This window comes from Protomyctophum bolini (assembly GCF_963924005.1).
Source record: "Protomyctophum bolini genome assembly, chromosome: 8".
Taxonomy (NCBI): Eukaryota; Metazoa; Chordata; class Actinopteri; order Myctophiformes; family Myctophidae; genus Protomyctophum; species Protomyctophum bolini.
Window position 1 is genome coordinate 19,765,535 of NC_137869.1, and position 25,039 is coordinate 19,790,573.

Here is a 25,039-nt window from a genome sequence, read left to right on the forward strand (position 1 = left end):
TGCCAATTATTGTATGTACTGTATGTGAGTGATTGAAATATGTTGCCAGGTTACAGTCGTCTAGGAGACCGGGGATCACTGTGACATGCATTCAGTGATGGAAAGGAACCAAGTACATTACTTCTACTGTAGCTACTCAGTAAGTAAAATACAACATTTTACAGGTATTTTGACTTTTAGCATTTTGTACTTCTACTCCCATTACATCGGAGGAAAATGATGTAGTTTTTACTTAACGATTATTTAACAGCTTTAGTTTGTAGTTTCTTTGCTGATTTAGATAATTACAAATCATAAATTACCCAATTAAACAATATTTTATACTGACCATTTGAAAATATACAATTTCAATCGTGACCGAAGATCTAGCTATTGTCAAAAAGATTTTTTTGAGACAGCCTACTTTTACTTTGGGTTCTGCAGCCTGTATATTTGATACCAATAGGCCCACTTTTGCACTTTTACTCAAGTACATTTTTGAATATTGAACAATATGCAGCATTGCCAATTTAACTTATATATATTTTTTAATAGTACTACTTTTCACCATGCACTGCATGCATTGTGTCCAGTTATGTGACAATGTCCCACATTTTCATTTGGTTCCATAGATTCTGTGATAACCCTGGCCCATGGTCAATTATAAAACACATTTCAATTCACAATGTGGAGGATGTTCTAAGGCTTACACAGATGCAAGCCACTCATCTCTGTAGTGTAAATGGACTCTGTTCGGTCCATGCACCCACTACCTCCCACACATGGTGAAACAGTTCAGACTATAGTTATCTACTGTATTACCATCACTTCATATTAAAGCACACAAAGAGATCCCAAGAACTAAAACACCTGATAATTAAAATGGTGTCATGAGATGCTAGCATCCATGACTCATTCATTCCCTTGGCTCCCGATCACTTCATTGGGCTGCTGTTTTGAACTCACAAAAACTGGGACTCAGGCTCCCTCTAGTGGATGGATTAAAAAATGTGTTTGAAAATGTTAACAGATTACAGAATGGGTACAGTTCAAGGAAGGTACATAACAGGTCAGTTCAAAAACTGCTAAGAGGATAAAACCAGAAAAGCACCAAGACTTGTTTACATCAGGTTCCTCCATTTCCATGTGCAGTTACCGATAATCATAGGCTTTCCAGAATCTTGGATGAGTCAACCCAGGGACCTTAACCCTTTAAGTCAAGACCTGAGACCAGATTCTACAAAATATCTTCAAAATTAGTTTTCTGAATAAAAAAAATGTTTCTATGTCAGTGGTTCTCAAACAATTTCATGTCAAGGACCCCAAACATAAGTATTTGGCCGCCGACCCCATGTCGTTTCAGGGACCCCCACCAGAAGCAAAGGTTTTAGTTAAAAACTTACGCTGGGAAAGAATATATATTCAAAGATTTGCACACCTTTTCACGATTAAAATAAATCTACAAGGTCGTAGCACAGCACAGGCTATGAGCTTGTATATCTGCTGTTTTTCCAACAGCTTAAGTTTAAAATAATGGTTAAAGGCTATGAGGTGTCTAAACAGGTAGGACAACTTCACCCTAATGATAATATGGTACCATTTTTGTCTACTCTGTCTGAAAAAAGAACCCTGGGGAGATTAGTTTGGCACTCCTCATTTTGAATTACATTTCTTGATTGTCTCCTCGAGGGCTACAATTACAGCAAGAATCCATATGGCCATCTATAAATGTGTGGAATCTGTGTTCATCACGACAAGGTGCGAGTTTGACCACGTGTTCAAATGAAACCTCTATTTGTCACTGAATCACCGTTACTTATTTATATCTATAATACAGTTTCCCCTTAAAAAACGAATCCTGCACTATCCGCATATATGTTTCACACAGATCCAATTTATTGACAAATATCATCCATGTATCGTATCTGCAAACACGTATCGAGCTCTTTAAGATCTGTTGAATTCTCAAAAGATATTGCTACATTAAAGAACTACTCAAGTTCAATAAACTTTTTTAATGGAATGATTTTTTTGAAGCATGTCGGGACTTCTGATCCACAAGTTAGTGAGCTATTCATGGTACAAAAAAAGACGAGGCAGACAGACACTGGAACACGCCTAAGAGCTCAAGCGCCTAAGCTTTTTTTTATGCTTAGGTGCGTGTTGGTGTTGCACACGTACCGTAAATATGATACAAGCTCAAAAATATCAAATAGACTGGATATTTTCGGTGCACGACACCGGCACACAAATAAGCGTAAATCAGGCTTTAGTTGTAAACATTCAGGACTAAAATGGGAGTGGGGTTCTGGGTTCAGAGGCTGCAGGCTTGCAGTTTCTTGTCGGCAATCTTGAGAGACACCCAGGTATTGAGCATGGAGGCCCTCAGCTTGCACCACACCAGATGGTCGCTGAGCCCAAAGATCTGGGCTGCAAACTGGGCAGCAGCGTCAGGGGAGAGGACGGTTGAGCAGCCGAGACCTTCACAGGAGAAATTGGAGGTTACACTTAATTTCTCTTTTTTCCAGGGGGTTCAATCATAACAAACCGTGTATGCATGGCCAAAACCACGTTTTACTTAAAAAGTAAAAAAAATGAAACATGGAAATAGAAAATTTCTGCCCAACAGCAACGATATGCTTGTGAAAATGACAAATGTACCAAGTGTTCTGTACATTATAACATAAGTACAGTGTGCTTACCACTTGGCATGCGGAGAGATGACCAGACATCTTGTGCCCCCCAGTCTGGAGTGAGTGGTGGGCAGTTGATGACAGGATAAGCAGTGTTCCCCGACATCACAGGACCGAGCCCGTTGCTCCTGCCTGCCACAGCCACAAACACGGTTGGGACACCATCACCTGAAAAACAGTGCGACGGTGAATATACCGGTGGTCCTCAACCTTTTCTTGGATCAGGGCCCACTTGAAAATATCAAAGGAGGGGCACGGTGGCACAGTTGGTAGTGCTGTCGCCTCACAGCTAGAAGGTCCTGGGTTCGATTCCCGCTCGGGGTGCTGGCGGCGTGTTTCCTCCTCCACGTCATCAGTGCCCATACCCGAGGCGGTGTTGGCGAAAGGGCCTTTCTGTGTGGAGTTTGCATGTTCTCCCCGTGTCCCCAGGGTAGGTACCCTCACAGAAACATGCAGTAATCCTAGTCTCTAAACTGCCTCCCCCTGGCCAGCCGGGGCACCTGATGGAGGGGAATGGAACTGGTTGGAATAACGTGTTCCTTCCACGCGCTACGTCCAACCAGGGAAACTCCCCCATGTCAGGTGTAAAGGAGCTACTTGGACACTCAGGCATGAAGGAAGCATGAGTTCAAGTCCGTTGCTCTCCCCAGGTTGGTGGAGGGTGTGTAGAGCCCAGGATCACATTAGATAATTGACACAGGGGTGAAAAAGGGGTTACAAAATCGTGGGATAAAAATAAGAAAATATCAAAGGAGTTCACGGCCCACCCATCTGACCACTGAGAACGGCAGCCTTCTGCACAGGGACAGGTCCCTCTAACAATGTGACATCTTATTTCCCTGTTGAGGTCAGGGGTTGAGTACTGGCTTATACTGGCTGACAGTGGTGTCCGTTGATAACCTGACAGAAGCCAAATAGAAGTAGTAGAAATCAATCAACAAAAGAGCAAGGCAAGCCAGCACTCAATAAAGTCCTTTCTCAATTATTTTCCTCACCAGGATCAACAACAATCAGCATTCAATAGCGTACGCTTGTGAAAGGACATCGAGCGCTGGCTTCTATTGTTATTTTTTGGCTGTGCGCTTAAAGCCTCTTCATGTTAGGAGTGTTGTAGGGCTGCAAGGGCCTAATCACAGCATGCAAAAATAGTGTAAATGCTAAATAGCCGATCTACAAGCCTATTCTCACCATATATAATCTAGTCTATTTTCACCATATATTTCACCTATAATGACATGCCCAAAACAGGGACAGATTATTACTCAATATATGGACTTACTTTATCGATTGTTCATAATCAATTGAATCGATTAGTTAACTGTTGCACATGTGCACCGTGAGGTTGCTCACCCTCGTACTGAGCCTTGATGCGAAGTGTCTCATCTGGTCCTTTGTGAGCAGAGGTCACTCTCAGGATGCAGGGGACTCCGTACAATGTGCAGGCCTTCTTGATCTTCTCACAGTGAGCCATGTCCGAGGTAGATCCCATCAGAACCACCACCCGCCCACTGGCCTGGGGCTCCAGAAGCAGCTGAGGAAACCAGCACCAAAAACAGTGTCATCATTACAACTACTGAGTTCAGATCGTTGCTGTCGAGCAGAAACCTCTTATCGCCAACTTTTTGTTTAAATGAATGCCCTACTTGATCATAGTAGTGTCACAAAAAGTAGCATATCCACAAGCTCAAAAGGGGGTGCATAGAACTCCTTGCTTGGAGATCTACTAACTTTGCCATTTTTTTATTTTAATCCTGAAAAGCAAGTTTTGGACATGGACAGGTTTCCACCCGACTTTTCAAAGTATAAAATGGGGCTTAAGTAATTTAAACCAGGAAAGACAACATTTATGCCACAATACTATGATATCCAAAATCGCAGATAATATCTAGTCTCCTAGATATGAAGTTCCTTTATGTTCTTTTCTTGTTTGTTTTTCCTTCATAGTGTATGGAAAGCAGTGTTTGTCCAGCCACTCTGCAGATAGTGGTCTGGTCTATTTCACCATCCTGTTGCTGTGTGGTGTGGTTTAAACCAGAGTCTAATGGTTGTAGAAACTAGCTCTGAACACACCAGCAATAGTGTTTAATTAATGCATTTGGTGGTATGCAACATGCAACATGCAACATGGTACTTATTTGAAAGGTCTACCAGCTCAGTGGATTTGCGGTTGAGTGTCCGCCCTGAGACTGGGAGGTCAGGGTTCGATTCCCTGACCTCCCGGAAAATAAGGTCAATGAGGTTGACTGTGGGTCGCTGGGGACACTTGTGTCATATGTGTCATGTCTGAAATAGCACTACAAATCTGGCCATGTAAATGTTCCACCACAGTATGTCATTACAACATGTTGATTCTGGGCAAACATTGGGGCCTGTTCCGACAAGAAAACAAAGCTGATAATTTCATGTCTGGGGTTAAAGTGAAAACTGCTCAGCAATATTAGAAAGGGGAGGGGGTTAACTGGGTTTAGTCAGTCAGTGTACCTTGACCCTTTCAGAGACCCACTCAAAGTTTCTCTTCACCACCTGCATGGCCTCGGGTGTCACTTCTTTGAGGTCCCGGTACACCTGAGGAAGCAGAAACGTCATTGATTAGACGGTCTCCACAGAGAAGTAGCTCAAACAATGACAGTACATTTTGTTGCTGAAGGGCAGAAACCTTGCTCTTCATATTTCAACTTTTTACATTTGTAAATCAATGCCCTAGTTTGTCATTAAACCACAACCATTGTTATACTTGTCGCGCAAAAGGATAGGATTTAGGATACCTAAAATAATCAGTGATCTACAAGCTTGTAGAGTGGCTAATTTTGCTATATTTTAACACTTTTGAAAAATAAATAAATACGGAACCAATGAAAAGTACCGGTATTAACAAGAGCTTGTGTCTCACGAAATAACTACATTGGATCCATTCTAATGTAATTTTTTTCCATTTCCTGAAAAGTAACGCTTTTGGACATACAAGGTTTTCAACTTTTCACCCGACAGCAACGATTTGCTAATGGCTCGTACACACTGTACGATATTTGCTCCGATTATGCTGTCGGGGACCATTTTTGGAGCTCGCCGTGTATGAAAGGCAACCAACCGCATCTGAATATCAAGCACGGTTGATATTTGGCTCCGTCGCCGACTGGACATCGTACAGTATGAAATGAGTTGCGATCGCGTCCAGATAAGTCCTGCATTACAGCCAATGAGAGCACAGGACAGCTGTGCTCACTGACACTGTCTGTCTGTCGCATCGACTGTATCGATAGATGATCAGATGATAATATATATATAACCTTTATTCCTTGGGTAAATCCCTTTCCTGTGTCATACATGCAAGCTATATTAGCCCATGTTGCTGTTAAATAGTCTATAACGCCAATGCATTTCACTTGAATAATGTTGATAAAAGCACATCGGAATAAACAGTGCAGAGCAAACTTTTTGACCTTGTGCGCTGTGTGCAACTGTGCACGCGCACACATACGGAGAGAGTTATTTAATGAAAATAAGATTTTACGTCCTGTCTTGCTATGAACGTAGGCTATAGGCTATCACACACATTTGTGACATTGCTATTCCTGTGTGTGTGGCGTGCAGCCGTGCGCGCAGAGAGAGAGAGAGAGAGAGAGAGAGATGCGTCCTGTGTCGGTCTCGCGGTTGTATCACGGTATCCTGCACGTGCGTGAGATGTCAAAATGAATTGGAATAAAAAACAAATGATGTAGCCTATATCGGGTCTGGATCGCATCTTGGTGAACTCTTGCAGTGTGCGATGCCTAGTCGACGACCAATTTAGTGTGAAAGCCACAACTATATAGTGACAGACGATTTCAACAAAAGACTCAAGAAGAAGCAAGGACATTCATACATCCTCATTCCTCACCTGCTTATCTTTCTGCTGGCTTCTGTCTCCCGCTGGCCACAACCTCCATGAATCATTGTCGATCACATCTGCCAGGACAATCTCCTTAGTGGTCACATTCAGTCCAAACTCAATCTGTGACAAAAAGCAGCACATCAGTTTGTTGGGTCTTCCCAGTTCCCAGCTAACCGAATGCTTAAGCTAAATTCCAATACCCAGAATCTCAGCCACTCACTCTCACACACTTGGTCACTCCAGCATGCCGGTGTTACGGTGAAATTGGTGGCCAAAATATGTGATAATCTTGTGGACTTTACATAACTTACATGGAGGTCTTTAAATATGTGGCCTAAATACCAATATAGGTTGAACTCTGCTAATAAAGAAATTGCAATGATTTTTGTTGGGACAATGACGTTATATAAATTCTACTCTACACGATTGTCACATATTTCAGGTCACCAATTTCACCGGAACACCACCATGCCAGAGTGAGCGAGTGTGAGCGAGCGAGCGGATGAGATTTGGGGTATTGGAATTCAGCTTTAGGCACCATGACCCCACTTGACCAGTAGAGGGCAGTGAATAACCACATAGTTACCTTCATGTCAACCAGAGTGCAGTTCTGGGTGGCCCAGGCCTTCTCTAGAATCTCAAAGATGGCCACAGTGCTGCGATTCATAATGTCCACCTCACACTGGCCAATGGTGATCCCAGCCAGGCAAAACTTTGTCTCCAGCAGCTGCTCCTCCGACCATTGTGGATCGTTGTTGGCATCATCCTACAGCAACACGTTGCATGGGGGAAAGTTTGTGGTTGAATTCACAGAGACAGTTACTTTGAAGTAGGCTAATGTGTATCAAATTGTGGGTCTTTGAAATAAAATAAAGAGTTGAGTCACTGAACTTAACTATACTGAAACCCCAATCTACAGTGTAAAATGCTGTGCTCATTTACTCAAAAGTGTACAAAAACATCCAGTTACTTTTGTTTTCTTCATAATGTGCGGAAGGCAGTGCTTGTCCAGCCACTAACTCTGCATACGTGGTCTGGTCTATTTCACCGTCCTGTTGATGTGTGGTGTGGTTTAAACCAGAGTCTAATGGTTGTAGAAACTGGCTCTGAACACACCAGCAATTATGGTAGTGTTTAATGCATTTTAGAGTGATGGACATTGGACTTATTTGAAAAGTCAAGCAAATCTTGGGGGGAAAAAAGATCAAACTGATCTTAAAATGTCAGACTTATTAAACAAATTGCAGAGTGATTTGTATCAGCCCAGAGGGAATTATGCACGACTTGCACACCTTGAAGAACATCTCCATCTTGAGAGGAGAGAAGCGGTAGCCCTCTTTCACTCCTGGGTTCCTCTTGAGGAAGGATCCGGTGGCGACTCTGCGACACACCCATTCAATGGGAATCATTTCACAGCGTGCCGCAATGAACGCTGTGTCCGAGTGCTTCTTCACAAAAGCAGTCTTAATGCCTGTGGATCATTACAAATTAAAACAAAAACATTTCACTGTGTATACGTATTTACATACACATATCAATCTAGTTTAAAAAAAGTAAATAGTTCCTGAGGATAAATCATATTTCTTTCACTTGACACACAATTATGTGTAGGCTATACAAATGATGTATATATTTGTGAATAAATACTTTATTCCTCCCCCACTCTCTCTCTTTCTCTCTCTCTCTCTCTCTCTCTCTCTCTCACACACACACACACACACACACACCTGACTCCACCATAAGTTTCATGCCACAAGTTTACTTTAGAAATCAGTCTTTTACAACCGGACAATACTCGATTTGCAGTCGTGTAATATGCTGTGACTCTTGTCCCATGACCGATAGAGAACAAATTGGAGAGTATCAAGTCTTTAATCAAACACTAAAATTTCAATTACTCTCAGTAATTGTTGAAGGATTGCTAATTTGCCCATGAAAGCCATGCCTGCTCTCAGATTAAACGTGAGTGCTGTAACTACTGGTCACGTTCTGATTCTTAATGATGTGCAGCTAGGTCTCAAGTCACATGAAAGCAATTGCCACAATCGCGGGGACACATGGGCCACACTCACGAAGGACACATGGGTTACACTTAGCCAATTCACTCTTATATACTCTTTATAGATTAAGTGCAAAACTACATTGATAACGCGAATAGTTATGAATTAATTCCAGTCCCTCTCTCACCTGACTCCTGCAGCAACTGGAAAATGCAGCTGGTGGTTTTGTTGGCGATGGCGGCCTTGCCTTCCATCTGATCCTTTCTTACGGCATTGCCGGCGGTGATCTGGTCCTTGGACTGGACCAGCACCGACCCGGGCTGGTCCAGGAGCTCGAAGATCTGTTTAGTCTTCCCCTCGTTCAGTTTCTCGCCAATTCTAAGTTCTAAAGAAGAAATAAAAACACAGGCCATACATAAATTGCACCATTAAATGACTGGTTGTCAACTTGGGTTAAGCAGTATGTCGCGTCCCGTAAATAGTCAATCTACAAGCTATTTTCAACAAAATACTTTTGGTTTCGGACAGAAAACGTCTGGGAGAAAACAAGCACACTGGCTTGAATGGAAGGATGCGTGAGTCGAGCAAATTAACTTAAAGCCTACCTTGTGTCGAGGCCATTGTAGTCTTGGAAAATCTGTATTGCTGGAAGAAAACACACAAAAGCTTAAAATATCTAACAATACCGTAACAAAAAGTTCAGAACGTGCAAACAAAAAGTTATGGTGTCCTGCGAGGGGGAATGGGAGAAGAAAGCAGAGTTGCTGCACGCTAGGCGAACGTGGAAGTGTAGTAGTGCGGGATGTGGGTCTCATCCAATCAGAGCCCACCGTCGACACACCGCGCCAATCACAACCCACCGACGGCCCACACGCCACCAATCACGGCATCGCACTGCTCGACACGTGGGGTGAAAACTTTTCCATCACTTCCATCACAAATGTGGCCGAACTGGCAGCTTTGTATGTGTTTATCTTCCATCGGGCGACTGTGTTGTCGCCGCAACGGGTTTTACATCTCAACCTGTTAATCGATACATTGTATCAGGACGAGGAAGACCGACGATGCTCGCGGCCGGGTCGAATTGGTTTATCTAACGATAAGTCAAGTATTTGAGTAGGGGGAAAAAAAGATGTCCCTGTGGTCCTGTATCCGTGCGTAGAGCGTAGTGTGTGAACTGTGGTGTCTATTATTTAGCACGTGGCTCGCTTGCAGACTCTTAACAATCTGTCACGGTAGGAGGGTAGACGAGCACGAGACAACCAGGACCAAGGCCGGTAGCAGCGAGGAGGACAAGCCGAGGATGGAGTTCGAGGAGTCGGGCATGGCAGAGGAGTGCGGCGTGTTCGGATGCGTGGCCGCTGGAGAGTGGCCCACGCAGCTGGAAGTGGCCCAGATCCTCACTTTGGGACTGATAGCCTTACAACACAGGTATGTCAATGGACGGGGGTGTCTGATGTGTTGTTAAAAAAATACAAATTAAAAAACGTTCTTCACGGGTCCTTGGGGGGGGGGGTCCAGGGGTCCCCACATGGACTAGAGCTACTCCACAGGTCCAGGAGGAACAGTTTAGGCACTATGTTTTATTTTTGGGCTATTCAAATAAATAAAAAAATTATGACAATGTTGACGAACCTCTGTTTTGGAAGTTATTTGGCCCTTGGACCACTGGTTTAAAAGGACGATTGAACTCAAACAACCGAGCATTTAGGTGAGCCTTTAGCATTTAGGTTCATGGTTTATGAAATTCATTCTGATGAGTTAAATTGAGTCTTGAAAACGACACAATCACACAACTTTTACTCATGCTTTCTTTCACAATGTGCCCCTTGGTGCCATAACTCCCATTCTCAATAAAGAAAACAACTGTCCTTTCATTCGCATTTTGCAATAATTCATAATTCATATTAAGAGAGAGAGAGACTGTGCTACTTGTGTTGCCTGGCGTGGGAAACATGATGACATTCACATGGTGTAACTAATGTGAACAACAGTGATGGGATGTGTGTCATGTTGTGTTGTCATGTGATGTCGTCACATGACAACATCAGTTGCTGTCATACCTGTCTCTCTGTTAGATGATTAGGCGCTGCCATTGAACAAACTGAATTTATCTCTATTATAGGGATGTGATCCTCCTGTTCCAGTTTGCACACAGACTCAGCATCGATAGGCCCATTGTCCATTCTTTTTACTTTTCTGTTTGTGGCATCTGAAAATAAAGGAACAAGATATTACATATTTTTGCCATAGAAATACAATACTACTAACATAAGTATGTATGCAATTATCAGAGCACCTGGTAAGAGGTAAATGTGCATCCTGGCCCCTTGCATGTTAACAGCAGCTTCTCAAGGGCTAATTCATAAAAACAATCATACAGTACAGTATATTCATAACATAGGCTACCTCAAATAGTATTGCATGTACGACATATCGATTTGTGTGTCCCCCCCCACCACCACCCCAAGGCAGAAATTGCCTTTTTCCTTAGATTTAAGCAATGCAAAGAGCCAACATAATGCGGTAGGAATGGCCATCATGAGTGAAGTTCAGAGTACATGGTCTGTAATAAAGAACTACAGTACATTATTCCCCCTTTGTCAGAAGTTAAGAGTCACCCTCCCCTTTTAATACCATCATTTGATTAGCAGGCTTCGTGTAGGGCAGGTCACATGACTTGACTCACATATTATAAAGCCTGGGGGTCATTGTGACCCTATAACTGTTTTCTCATGACTTACAACCTTTTTTTTAACACGAAGCGCACAGGTCAATGAGGTCATACCTTGTTCCATAGCTTTCCTCTTCATACCTCTGACTGTTGGCATGATGGCATCTCCTGACCTAGTTTCAGCTTTCTCTGCAAAGTACAACGCACAACTATTTTAGGGTCTTTGGGCTAATAATTTTCATTTTGAAGTTGCATAATATTAGGAGGAATGTAAGACTGTAGTAAGGATACCCAGGGGTGTTTAGAGGGTTAGTGGTTATTCATGAACCCTAGAGATGAATACTAGAGCTGTGTCAAGAATTCTTCCGTTGTAAACTTGTCTTGAGCGGGCCATTTCAACTTTTCAACAAAAGAGCGAAGACAAAATGTGATACTGGGGATGCTAACATAACACTGAATAATGTATAATCTCACGTTAAAATGTCAATGTAAACTATTTCATACTCCTCACACTAAAGTAAAAAATATATACAAATGTTATGGAAATATTGTGTGTCTTATTATTATTTTTGCCTTTTATGATGAACTCAACTGATACTGCAAGGCTGAACTAAACTAATTGTTGTGGCAAACTGGCAAATATACCCAGCATGGCACCTCTGCTCTGGTTGGCTAGAATGATTATTACTTATTTCTCATTAGGCAGACTCATGCAAACTTAAAAATAAATTGGTACAATATAGTTAAATTGGCTGTCCTTGTCACAGCCTAAGTCTCTCTTTGTGACTTGGTAAAATAAATAGCTCTCTTAAGTACTTTTAATGGATAGGGATGAATTAGAAAATGGGGCTCACTCAAAATGAATCCTTGTAGTTGTTGATCCAAGCCTCCCTTGCCTGTGTTTGGCTTTGACTCTGCATTGTGTAGTGAAAGTTCTAGGCTTGGACATATGCTGAACTCAGGATTTGCAGTTCTTCCTTCAGTTACTTCAACAACTGAAGTTGCTGTATCCACATGGGCCATATTGACCTCTGTAAGGCTGCTCTCGCAGCTGGCCAACACACCCAACCCGGAAGACTCGGTTTGTTCTACAAATCCTGCACGGGGTGACGATGTGTTATCTGCGTGATTCATAATGGCGTCCACCTCGTCATAAAACCTCATGAGGCGTCGTGGATCAGTGCTATGGGTGCTGTCCGCCTTTCCCCTCTGGAGGGAGCGGTACAGGTACTTGAGGTTTTTGTATTTGGTGTGGCACTGTTTCCAGTCGCGCTCAACGCCCTGCTGCATCAACCTATTAGAGATCTGGACGAAGATGTCCCTCTTCCTGGTGGAGCTCTCCAGCTGTCTGCACACGGACTCCTCGGACCAAACCTGGATCAGTGCCCGCACCTCCTGGTCACTCCAGTTGCGGCCTGTATCCGACACCGTGACCACATGGAACTGGCCAGAGGTGGACAGATCTGTGGATGGAATGTGGATGAGGGATTGGCATTCAGAGCAGCAGAGTGCAACACAATGAGAGAACGCATCGATTGTTGCAGATATTTGCCAAAGTTGATTAAGCCTACCTGCTCCATTCCACCTTCCCTCTGTCTCAACATCAATGTCGTACTCGTCACTGTTGTCGTCTGAAATGAGAATTTGTACAGACAGAGCATGAAGGCGGACATTGTCTTACAATCGTCCGTGTACTTGCACCTTTCAGACTGAATACTCACCATCATCAATTTCTATCACCAGTTCATTTGTATCTGTGGTGGGCTCTGCCGGCAACCTCCACCTGCCTGCTGCCGTTTCTCCGTCATGCAGGTCTTCTTGGGGGACGTTCTCCAGCTCTTTATCTAGCAGGATGGCCTCCACCTCATCAAAAAACTTCATGTACTTCCCCGGGCCTCCAGCTCCACCGCCTCCGGCCGCCTGAGCACTCTTGGCTGTCTTGTATTCGTACTTGAGGTTTTTGTATTTGGTTCGGCATTGTTTCCAGTTGCGCACCACTCCGAAGCCTCTCTGCATTTGGCGGGCCATCTCCTGGAAGACAGACTTGTTGCGCAGTGTGCCCCTCAGGCGCTGCCGGATCCGCCGGTCGGCCCAGACACACAGCAGCGCCCGGACCTCCTCGTCGGTCCAGTGCCGGCCTCCCTCTCTGGCCACGTACTGAGAGTAAGTGAGACCCCCGTGGCCATGAGCTTTGATCCCTGTACAAACAAATGTTTTCTGTGAGAAACTGTACATAATTTAGTAAATATTTGTAGCAAAAGATTGATCTTAAAAAAAATTAAATAACTTTTTTGAATGAATAAAATGTAATTTTGTCCAGTATGTTAATACAATATACAGTAAATTTGGGTTCAAATCCAATTCAGAAGAGCAAAGTTACATGGTACAGCTTTAATCAAAAGTTTGTATTTTAAGTATATTGCAAAATCTGATTGTCCATTTAACCTGGACTGTAACTGAGTATATTTACACTCTCCCAGGATGGTACAGTGTAAAATCCATAAGATCCATTTGAATCAGGTCAGCTGAGTATCCCCAGTATTTGCCTCTACACTGTAGAGGCAAATACTGGGGATACTCAGCTGACCTGTTCGAACAAGCTCACGAGATACCATATCTCTTGTGAGCTTGTTCGATCTGCTTTTTTTTTTTTTAACCAAAAGTTCACCCCCAGAAATGGGATGCCAGTGAGTGTTTGTGTTGACAGTTACCTTCCTGCATGGTAACAGCGCCCCCTGAGGCCGCTATTCCTTCCTCCTCCTCCTCCTCCCAGCTCTCTGTTGACCCCCCAGCAGCAGAGGTCAGCGGGGGATGGGTGCTGTAGTGTTGTTGTTGCTGCTGTGAAGTGGCTGCTGATAGCTCTGCAGTCTTCCTGCTCTGTTGCGGCAGCCCCATGCGCCTGCACTGGGCCTGACACTCCCTCCAGCTGCGTGCCACACTGAGCCTCCTCAGGCGTTCTGACATCAACTCAAACGTGGCTCTGCTGCTCTCCCCGGCGTGCTGCGCAGCTCCCAGCTCCTCGCACACGGAGAGCAGGGCGAGAGCCTCCGTCTCCCCCCACTGCCTCTCGGCCGCCGACCCGCCATTCACTTCCATAACCTCCTCGAGACCTCCTCCTCTTTGTGTCTCTGCTCGCCTCTCCATGTTTTGAGCTGACCTGGAAACGCTTTCCCCCTCTCCCCCCATCCCCCCGCCCTCTCTACCCTCTCTGCTGCACGGTTCCCTAGGCAACCGGGCGGTTAAGCCTGTAAGGAACGCCCTGTGTGGAATGGAGCGGCCTCACTACTGGCTTAAGCTGTGTGGTGCGGGGGGGCGGGACCCACTGTAATCTGAGAAGCATAGCTTCAGCGAATAGGCTGCCTGGAGCTGCAGCAAGACGGCTCTCTATATAAGGCACACTGTCTGCAGCTCACATACATACGCATTGCACAAACATCCGCTTAGATCTGTGTCGTTACTGGGATACCACACTCATCAAACTGGTTTGGTGAACCACAAACGTTTGGTATGAAGCAAGAAGAAGCTTGTTCAGACTTCTGGAATCGCTGAGAGCTTGTGTGCCAACCTGAATCTTCACACGCCTGTTATTAAGGCTCACAGTCGAAAAGTGTGTCGGCTTAAAGGAGGCAGATTAAATGGCTATTACCCTAGGCTGATTTAGTAGTTCCAGTTCGTGTTATAAAACGACAGCAGGGTAAAAACATGACAGGCTGCACAAGACTGACTTATGGAAAGGATATATAAAGGGCTCTTCATGCACTTCATGATTTTATAGTGGGACAACCCATAACCCATAGATTTATTTACACAAACACGTGTTTAAAGAAAAACCATGGTTCATGTTTTAGAGAAAGTAAAAGATGAGTGTTAACATTTTTTCATTTGCAGCTTTCTTTCGCTTTAACGATTTTAGCTATTTTTGACGAGGGGTAGGGGCATTCAAATAACTGGATAAATATGTATTTATTTTCTTATTTACAAAATGTTATGGCAATTTCTTTATTTACTATAGTCCTACTAGACTGCAGGAAATTACATCTGGCCACAAAAGATCATGGGATCAACTGAATGTGAAGTGGGAGGTGAATATTCAGCCTATGACACACTACACAGTATGGCATCCCCTTAGTATCTGAGTTTTATGCTTTCAGTTTTAAATGGCTGAAATGTAAAGCTTGGGAATATTATACAAGTTAACTGTAATAATGTCACAATGTATCATAACGATAATAATTAATTTATATGTGAATGTTTGTGCCTTCATAGGGGCCAGGAAAGTGCTGGAATTGTCACATGTAATGGAGCCAGTACACCAACATACACAGCCCTCAAGGTAAACCTGCAGTTTGCAGGCATGCCATCACATTCAAATGTGTCTGTGTGTAGTGATTGTGTTGAGTGCAGAGGAAACACACAACATATAAATGCATGGACTCACATTTCGCGTAAGAAAAAGTTTAGCACAGCTACGGTCACAATGAAGATGGTGAGCTTATCGACCATCGCTTCATGTGAATCACAATTGCACATTCTGGATTGATTTTGATTTTGACTGTTTAAAAGCTTTGGACATTATACTGTGTTGCTTTAAAACTTGAAATTCATAAGCTAATGTTTTACTGTTCAATGTGCAGGATAGTGGATGGATACATTGAAAATATACCACAATTATTTACAATTTGATCCCTAGTTTCCCTTTTCAGCGAACATTCAGCTAAAAGGGCAATATATAAAAGATATACAAGAACACAACGTGACGTGTTGAGATTTTGTAAAGCTCTAGGCCAAAAATAGAATTTGCCGATTTACAACTCATCCTGCGCCTGTAAATCTGCTTCTTTTTTTTGTGTGAAAAGTAAATAAAACTTTGCCAAAATCTGTGGACATTTTTGCCTATAATGGCATTCCCCAAAATAGGGTCTCCGGGTTGAAAGTGCGTAAGCTTCAAATGTATTTATGCATTGCATGTCCAACTCCTCTAACACTGCACCTCCTTTTCATTCTCGTAGGGCATGGGGCTGGTGAGCACTGCCTTCCCACCAGAAGCCTTGTTGAAACTTCGCAATGGTAACCTGGGAATAGGCCACAACCGCTACTCCACCACGGGAAACTCGGAGCTGCAGAACTGCCAGCCCTTTGTGGTGGACACTCTGCATGGCAAGATTGCTGTAGCGCACAACGGAGAGCTGGTCAATGCGTCTGCACTCCGCAAAAAGGTTAGCATTGTTTGGAATTCAGAGCCTGATGCACGGCACAGCTCTGCCATTAGCCTGCATTCATGACATTCTTTGCACATTGTATACCTAGTTTACCACTTGGTGGAACATCGTAAAAACTGAAACGTCCTATTTTAGAAGGTGCTTGGACATGTGCATTGTATGACAAAGCAGCCTGCAATGCTCGTTGTATGGTCCAGTCATGGTGTGGTGCTTATGCATTACTATGAAATCAATGCTCGTTGTATGGTCCAGTCATGGTGTGGTGCTCGTTGTATGGTCCAGTCATGGTGTGGTGCTCGTTGTATGGTCCAGTCATGGTGTGGTGCTCGTTGTATGGTCCAGTCATGGTGTGGTGCTTATGCATTACTATGAAATCAGCAGTGGTGGGAAGTAAACAAGTACATTTACTCACAAGTACACTACTTAAGTACAATTCTAACCCATTAAGACCTGAGGCCGATTCTACGAATGCCCTCTAAATCAGTAGTTCTCACACTTTCAAGATTTTTCAAAAATAGCTGATATATATAAGCTTGCAGCACAATGATCTTTTATGTCTCCTATTTTTAATAGCTGACTCAAACAGTTAAAATGGCACAGATACTTCTTGTACTTTTTTTTACTGTGGGTTGTCCTGACCCTTTAAGTGATAAATGATCGTGTATTGTTACAGGCTAAGCTACACAGCCGCACATTGTAATTAAATTCATCCCCACCTTTACCAGCCGAAACATTAACACATCAATGCACTACACTACAGTAGTCCATTGATGTGTTAATTAATGGCATTTGTAGTGTCACTACTAATTACAATCCAGTGTTTTGATCGTGAAATCGGCTATTCTGCATAACAAGAATGTTTATTTGGCATTGTGCCAATACTTTTGTACTTTTTCTACTTCTACTAATATGTAAAATATCTACATACATTGTTTGGTTTTTCTAAAAAGCTTGAGTAGTTCTTCCTCACTGATAGTCAATATCCAGTTACCGTCGTACATGTTATGGTTGTTGTACGTGTGTGACTGTGTGTGTGTGTGTGTGTGTGCGCGTGTGTTGCAGGTGATGCGTCATGGTGTTGGCCTGTCCACTAGCTCAGACAGTGAGCTCATCACTCAGTTGCTGTCGTTGACTCCACCTATGGAGGAGCTGGATGTACCGGACTGGGTCGCCAGGTAGGTGGGCTTTCCTTTCCATGGTGAAAACACCCCAAGATTGGCTTTGACTGACATATTAAATATGTTAGTCATTTCTTCAATAAATAATTTCAGTTATTTGTCTTGTCTGACCTGTGCAATTTATTCACAAAGAAATTCAATTGTTAGTAGCAATTGTCACAGCAAGTCACTTTGCTGGGGAACCTTCCTGAACATCCAGTCCATTTAACCTACTGCATATTTCAAATAATTTGTTTGTTCTTAATTATATTGCAGAATTAAGAATCTGATGATGGAGACTCCTACGTCTTACTCTCTGCTGGTGATGCACAAAGACGTCATCTACGCTGTCCGTGATCCATACGGAAACAGACCCCTCTGCCTAGGACGACTCGTCCCCGTCTCTAAACTTCACAATTCCGGTACTAAGATTTTGTGTATTTGAGTGACAGTGGCTCAGAATGTACAGGTTCAATTCCCTGACCCTGAGCCTTTTTTTCACCGCTGCCATGGCGCTGTGAATCGTTAGCCAATCATATGGTTTTGTTTCACCTATTCCACTTGCCTTCTCTCTTTGCACAACTCCTGTTTATAACGGGGGGACTCATACTTGCCATCAGCCAGTTATTTCCCTGTTCTTTTGAACCTAAGCTGTTTCCTTTCATAATTTCTTGCTCGTCGCACTCACACACAAGTGCATTGAGCAACACTTCAGACTTTTTGACACAAATCTCAAGGTGCTACTTGCAAGAAAAATCACACCGTGTGAACTGAGCGGTGCAACAGTGCCACTTTAGGTCACCCAGCAGTATTGCAGCTGTCCGTAGCTGCAAGTAGACATACAGACAATCGGACATACACACATAGGGACAGACACAGAGATATTCATTGGAGAGGTTGGGCACCTATACACAGCTAAGAACAAGTTTAAAAGCATATAAAGGCATCAATAAGTCCATCTAGGCAAGTGCTTTTGTTTAAAATAAAGGTTTTTAGTCCCCTTTTTAAAAGCGTGAACAGACTATGTTGCTCTCAGATGGTCAGGGAGGTCATTCCGCAGCCAAGGAGCAGCTGAGCAGAACGCCCGGTCCCCCATGGTGCAGAGCTTTGTCTTTTGGGGTTTGAGTGTGTTTGAATTTACAGAGCGGAGGGAGCGTGTGGAGGTCGGGGGTTCGATGAGTTCCTTATTAGATAGGAGGGGTTGTTGCTGCACTGCTGATGGGTAAGGAGTTAGACCTTGTACTCTCTCCTAAAGGAGTAGGGAAGGCAGTGGAACGAATGGGTGTGATATGATCGTATTTCCACACTCTAATCAGGATCCTAGCATCACTGTTCTGAATGTACTGGAGCTTCCGTTCTAGATGCTCTTGCTAGGGCTAGTAGCATGGCATGTGTAAGCACCTGTTACCTGCATGTAACGTGCTGCTGAGAATTTGTGTAGTTGTACATGCTATTACAAGCCACACACTTTAAACTACTTGTCACGGTCCCTTACAGTGCATATATCACACTGCATTCAGCAAAGGCCTCACTTATCAAGGGTATCACAAGATTGGGGACATCCCCCCCCTGCTGTAAACAGGACTGTTTCATCAGGGGTCACTGGGTTAATGGCGCAGGCAGGTGAATCATTAACTGACCTCTCTGACCCTTTCAGGTGCAGGCGAGGGGGACACGGAGGGCTGGGTGGTGTCATCAGAGTCGTGCAGCTTCCAGTCCATTGGAGCTAAGTGAGTTCCACCATTACTCATGTACACACAGTTCAGTAGTCTCACAAAAATGCGAAGACAAAAACAATGCCGTATTAACACAGTTGAGATCATAACACAAACATGTCCCTTAACCAAATGAACCCTATCTCCCCTACTCTGGGAACTTATAGTTGGTAAACATTTGTCAAAAGTAAAGATCGGCTGTTTTTGGCAAAGCGATTTGTTGTAGAGGGGCGAAAAGGAGTATAGCATCCTGGGGTTAACTGAGGTACATATGGTTTATGTGGTTAACTAGTGTCACGTTGCCACTTTTATGTTTGCAACAGTGATAACTGATAATGTATAATTATGTACCCATTTTAGTAAGGCTCGTCAGGTTTCTGTCTTTTCTTGCTCCTCAGGTTCTGTCTTTCTTACTTTTCTCCTGTCTTTTCTTTGCATTCACAAAAGTAATTCCTATACAGTATCATATTTAAGATGGTTAAATGCAGAGAACAAATGTCATGTATGTGGAACTGTACAGTGACAAAATACCGGTGACCAGAAATGAGGGGCAGCAGTGGCTCAGGGGTAGAGTAGCCGGTAGAGCGGCCGGATGGGAACCGCGAGGTTCCCTGTTCGATCCTGGGTTCCCCCAGAGTTACTGTCGAAGTGTCCTTGAGCAAGACGCTGAACTCCTAGTGGGCTCGCCTCTATGCAGCCAACACTTCCGCGTTCAGTTTGGGCCACCAGAATGCTTCCGGTCGACAGCCACTTTAAACTCACGGTCGTGATTTTGTAGGAATAAAGTTCAGTACTTTATACAACACTATTTCATTTGATAATGTGATGGCATAGTTTTAGTGCCATAGTTAAAAACGAGAGTTCTTCATGGATTTCTCCGGTGTTGCCATGTCCGCTTGTTATAAGCGAAGAAAAAGGTCTGCACACTACACGAAAATCTGTTATTTTCAGTCAGCAACACCGTCCGTCATTTGAAGTATATATTGGTGAACTTTTTTTGTTTTTGGTCGACAGGTATTACAGGGAAATCCTGCCTGGAGAGATTGCACAGATCTCCAAACATGGAGTCAAAACACTGACCGTTGTTCCTCGTCCCGAGGGAGACCTCCCTGCTTTCTGCATTTTTGAATATGTTTACTTTGCAAGGCCAGACTCCATATTTGAAGGTAGGAATATTTAAATTGTATTGATGGCAAAGGTCATTCTTAACTTTTTTATTATTTTATTTTATTATACTGTATATCGTTGCTGTCGGGATGAAACCACCTAACTCCACCACCTCTCTCCGTCTCATGAAAGTAATTGACAACATATAAAGTCACCAACACCAACTTTGATGAGGCAGTAGTTTTCAAAATATAAGATGTATGTACAGTATATATTTCCTGAAAAATTAACATTTTGGAGTTTATTTTTTAAAATGATCTTCAGATCATTCATCAATTTTGGCCAATAACGTTTCATTTTGTCCACATCGCCCAGCTCTAACATCACAGCATTTTAGTAGTATCTGGAAAATAACACCTTTTCATGTGCAGTGAAAGCATTTCACCCCCCGTGTGTGTGCTGCATAGTTTGAAGTTTGTTGACTCACTGTGTTGTAGGACAGATGGTTTATACTGTCCGCCAGCGCTGCGGTCGGCAGTTGGCCATCGAAGCGCCGACAGACGCAGATGTGGTCGGCACCGTGCCAGAGTCTGCCACCCCAGCAGCACTGGGATACGCTCAGCAGGTCTGTGACTGTGTGGAAGCCGCTTCCATTGTTCTCCACAAATGCCACTTAATGCTCCCAACAAAGACACAAAATTGATAGTTATTTCCTGCCCCCGCTGGACTAGATTTGTTTTCCCACCCACACAAACATTGATTCGCCGACTATGGGTGGAACACTTGTATGTCCTTGACCACTTTAGCTTGATTACATTTTCAACAAAAAGCATATCTACAAGCTCACAACCAGTGGTGTCATGCTCGTAGAACACAGTACCACGGGATTGTACAAAAAATCACACCCGTGTGAACTGAGTGGTGCAACTCCCCTCTCCCATCTCCCCCCCCCCCTCCTCTCTCTCTCTCTCTCTCTCTCTCTCTCGCTCTCTCTCTCTCTCTCTCATTAGCAGGCAACAGAGCAGCACTATCTCTCTCTCTCTGTTTCTGGCACAGCGCCCCTACTGGTACTAATAGTCATATACTGGTGCTCAGATAGACATAGGCGCATAGGCGGGTGAACACAGACATTGCTGGTTGTAGGAGAAAAAAGACGTGCAGGTACGGAACGGTGCACGCTAGAACGTGTCCCCCTAGATTCAAGAGAAGACGCACCTAACCTCGTGTCACCAGCCTTTTTTTAACGATTTGGGTCAAGTACCCAAATCAAAATGGCTAGCTAGCTACTACTTTGCATAACGACAGGTTTCATTTTTTACCTGAACGCACACGGTAAGCAACACAGCACAGCAGCTACTGCTTCTGTGGTGTTCTGCACGCAACAAGAATGCCTCCTCCTCTATCGAAGAACAGATTTGTCCAAAGCAAACTTCTTAGTTTCGCTACTGCAGCGCAGTAAGGAAGTTGTCTGATTATTTTAGGTCTATTTTTGTGTTTGTGTGTCTAAAACGCTAAAAATAATAATAATAATTATATATATGTAAAAAAATATTTTATATATATATATATATATATATATATATATATATATACACCCACCCACCCCCCACAGGGGTGACCCAATAGCTGAATCGTTCCACTCTGCCCACTGTTTCCTGTCCTTCTCAACAGTCTATCAAATATAGGATTAAAAATGCCACAGGTATGCTAAGGTCACTTAGTAGTATTCCTATGTAAAAAGTATTGTGTGGTTTATAGAGCCCCCTGCTGCAATTAAGAAGGTATTGAACATAATGCATCATTGAGCAATGATTCATCTGGGTCACCAGCATTTGCCAATGAAATCATTACCGGTAAGTAAAGAATGCAGAATGAGAATGGCCTGTGTCCAACTCTGGAAAGGATTTGTATTTATTTTCTCTCTGCTTTCTTCTCTCCCATCTCTGCAGTCGGGGCTGCCATACATTGAAGTTCTATGTAAGAATCGCTATGTTGGGAGAACATTTATTCAGCCAAACACCCGTCTGAGGCAGCTGGGTGTGGCCAAGAAGTTTGGAGCATTAACAGACAACTTTGCTGGGAAACGGGTGGTGCTAATTGATGACTCCATTGTCAGGGGAAATACTATTTCGCCCATAATAAAATTGCTAAAGGAAGCGGGGGCAAAAGAGGTGAGTGAGTGCAACCTGCAGTATGTCAATAAATTATTATTATAGTGTCCCTCACGTTTTGTTTCCTTTTTTGTTGAATTTCTTTTGCCTATAATAACATGTCAAAAATAGGAACACCAGGTTGAAAGGTCTGTCTGTGGGGTTTATAAATATTTAACCAATGATAAGTTAAATTGTGATATGGCGATATTGTCTAAATCTTCACTAACTCACTTTGTATGTATTGATACATTTACGTCGTTTCTCAGGTCCATATCAGAGTTGCCTCTCCACCTATCAGGTTCCCGTGCTACATGGGTATTAACATTCCAACCAAGGAAGAGCTCATCGCCAACAGGCCTGAGTTCCAGGACATTGCTGGATACATTGGTGAGTATGTTGTTACTGGCACCCTTTAATCCCCATCTCTCACAGCTCTTTAATAAACTGAAAATACATGTTCAGGTCAGGATACCAATTTAATCTAATCAGAGGGGGAACTCGATACGGGATACATGACAAATGAGTGAAATGATGACGCTGATGAATAGACGGGTTCTCTCTCTTGTTTGGATAAAATTGACAACCCACATGCAAATGTATTTTTTTGGTTAGTAAAGATGGGGAGATCCCTGTTATTGAACAAACATTCTACAGCAGTGATTATTATCGTAATAATTTATTTTGTTAAAACATATATACCTGTGTGTGTGTGTGTGTGTGTGTGTGTGTGTGTGTATATATATATATATATATACTTTCAATACCTTTTTAATTCCACAATCACCTTAAAGATGTACTTTTTAAATATTTTAAATCGAAGCACACAACACACTTTGTCTCGTCCAACCATGCTTCATGCAGGTGCCGACAGTGTACAGTATCTGACGGTGGAGGGCTTGCTGTCAGCAGTCCAGGGGGGAATCGCCTCCATGCAGGAGAAGGACGAGATGATCAACACCAGTAACAAACCCCGCCGGAGAGTTGGCCACTGCACCGCCTGTCTGACAGGGAAATACCCTGTGGAGCTGGAGTGGTGACCGCCTGCCTGCTTGCCGCAGCACACACATGCAACGGCAAGAGCACAGTCGAGCTGGAAGGCAGCGCTCATGCTGTCTTGACCCACACAGGACATTTAACTCTAAGGCAGTGTTTCTCAGCACCCCCCCCCCCACCAATATGATATGAATTAAGCCAATGGTACTCTAACTTTGATATGAATTAAGCCAGTGGCACTTTTTTTAAAATGTCAGGGTCTCCCATAACTCTTAAGTTACAGACCGGTGAGGGGTCTATTGGGAACTCTTTCAAGGAACCCTGGACCCCATTTGAGAACCACTGCATTAGGAAGGCCACGGAGCCTCATTTGAGTTCTTTTTGATATTTGGGATATCCTGTGTTAATGTAACTCTTGACACTGTACACTGAGTTACAGAACCATATGGGCCAATTTGATTCCTAACCCCCTGAACCCCACTTTGAGAACCACTGCTCTAGTTTACACTTTCGATGACTGTCGATGACAATTACTCAAAAAACATGTGAAGCAGGAGTGTATGCTTTGTTTCAAACAGGGTGATATTGCACGTTATACTACTAGACAATGGAGTACCGTAGTCCTGATGTCACTCCCGCTACCCCTGGGTCACGGAGATATTTGTTACATTGGAAATCCCATAGGGGAATCTTAAATCTTGTCGCATAAGAACTGTGTTCCAAAAATAAACTAATAAGCCCAGGCAGTGATTGTCAGATACAGTACAGTATGTGACACTTTAGTTTATATTGAGTTACATTTGATCAAACGTCTTGTTTAGGGAGATTATTATATATTTTTTCTTACTCTTTGGATAAATTTGTACTTTTTCAACCACCAGTTGATGCTTCATATCATGAGTAAAATCACCCAGCTGTTCGGAAATGCGCACCGGGAGCGCACTCACCTATTAGTTTGATTTGCACAGTGTGCTATTTCCGAACGCCCCTAAGATTCCCCCATGTAACAAATCTGACCTACTAGTGACCTCTAGTGGCTGTGATGTCAGACTTTAGTGCTCTTATTATTGTGGCGGTCCTTTCATGGCCCCATGTAAACCAAATGTTTCTGAACCTCTTTAAAATCATTGGGTCTGATTTTGCACCTTATGTGTGTTTTTCCAAGACTTAACCTCACACATATTTTGATACAAGATGCTGTATAAGTGAAAAAACGCACAACTCTTTCGACCAAAATTGAGCTGAAAACTCTTTGCTGTAACTGCTGTTACTTATAAAGCCTGATTTACTTGAGGTACAGTGTTCTTTGTTGCATGGCAGAAGTTGTTTTCCCTAACCACACTAACCAATGTACACAGATGGTTGCTGTGATGTATGTCTGAAAGGTGTTGACTGAAACCATGGATGGTTTTCTCAAAACTGCAATAAAACATTCCATGAATAAAAATCTATGTATCTTGATGGCTTGAATTTCTGGG

The 25,039-nt window shown here is 43.2% G+C and overlaps 2 protein-coding genes across 2 annotated transcripts; one reads left to right on the plus strand and one right to left on the minus strand.

Moving 5' to 3' along the window:
• Positions 1-1,853: 1,853 nt before the first annotated feature.
• On the minus strand, positions 1,854-14,368 carry paics (phosphoribosylaminoimidazole carboxylase, phosphoribosylaminoimidazole succinocarboxamide synthetase). Its single transcript, XM_080771062.1, has 15 exons — positions 13,929-14,368; positions 12,939-13,415; positions 12,789-12,848; positions 12,072-12,680; positions 11,332-11,406; positions 10,607-10,755; positions 9,149-9,188; positions 8,731-8,928; positions 7,836-8,014; positions 7,130-7,309; positions 6,550-6,663; positions 5,154-5,237; positions 4,023-4,203; positions 2,682-2,840; positions 1,854-2,460 (listed from the first exon to the last, which is right to left on the minus strand). The coding sequence occupies exons 1-15, from the start codon at positions 14,359-14,361 to the stop codon at positions 2,294-2,296; spliced, it is 3,105 nt and encodes a 1,034-aa protein (XP_080627188.1). The 5' UTR covers positions 14,362-14,368; the 3' UTR covers positions 1,854-2,293.
• Positions 9,490-24,994, plus strand: ppat (phosphoribosyl pyrophosphate amidotransferase). The gene is made up of 11 exons (XM_080771068.1): positions 9,490-9,974; positions 15,484-15,550; positions 16,227-16,433; positions 17,499-17,611; positions 17,870-18,015; positions 19,251-19,323; positions 20,323-20,474; positions 20,913-21,040; positions 22,365-22,586; positions 22,835-22,955; positions 23,430-24,994. Exons 1-11 carry the CDS (start codon positions 9,847-9,849, stop codon positions 23,603-23,605), a joined length of 1,533 nt encoding a protein of 510 aa, XP_080627194.1. The 5' UTR covers positions 9,490-9,846; the 3' UTR covers positions 23,606-24,994.
• The last annotated feature ends 45 nt before the right edge of the window (positions 24,995-25,039 follow it).

Excerpts from the sequence above, each read along its gene's own strand:
- ppat (XM_080771068.1), top strand. The coding sequence starts at position 9,847 with ATGGAGTTCGAGGAGTCGGGCATGGCAGAGGAGTGCGGCGTGTTCGGA. Across the intron at positions 19,324-20,322 it reads TTCCAGTCCATTGGAGCTAA|GTATTACAGGGAAATCCTGC; the intron begins GTGAGTTCCACC and ends TTTGGTCGACAG. Across the intron at positions 22,587-22,834 it reads AGGAAGCGGGGGCAAAAGAG|GTCCATATCAGAGTTGCCTC; the intron begins GTGAGTGAGTGC and ends GTCGTTTCTCAG.
- paics (XM_080771062.1), bottom strand. The coding sequence starts at position 14,361 with ATGGAGAGGCGAGCAGAGACACAAAGAGGAGGAGGTCTCGAGGAGGTT. Across the intron at positions 12,849-12,938 it reads GGTGATAGAAATTGATGATG|ACGACAACAGTGACGAGTAC; the intron begins GTGAGTATTCAG and ends TTCTCATTTCAG. Across the intron at positions 7,310-7,835 it reads AGATGGAGATGTTCTTCAAG|GATGATGCCAACAACGATCC; the intron begins GTGTGCAAGTCG and ends GTGTTGCTGTAG.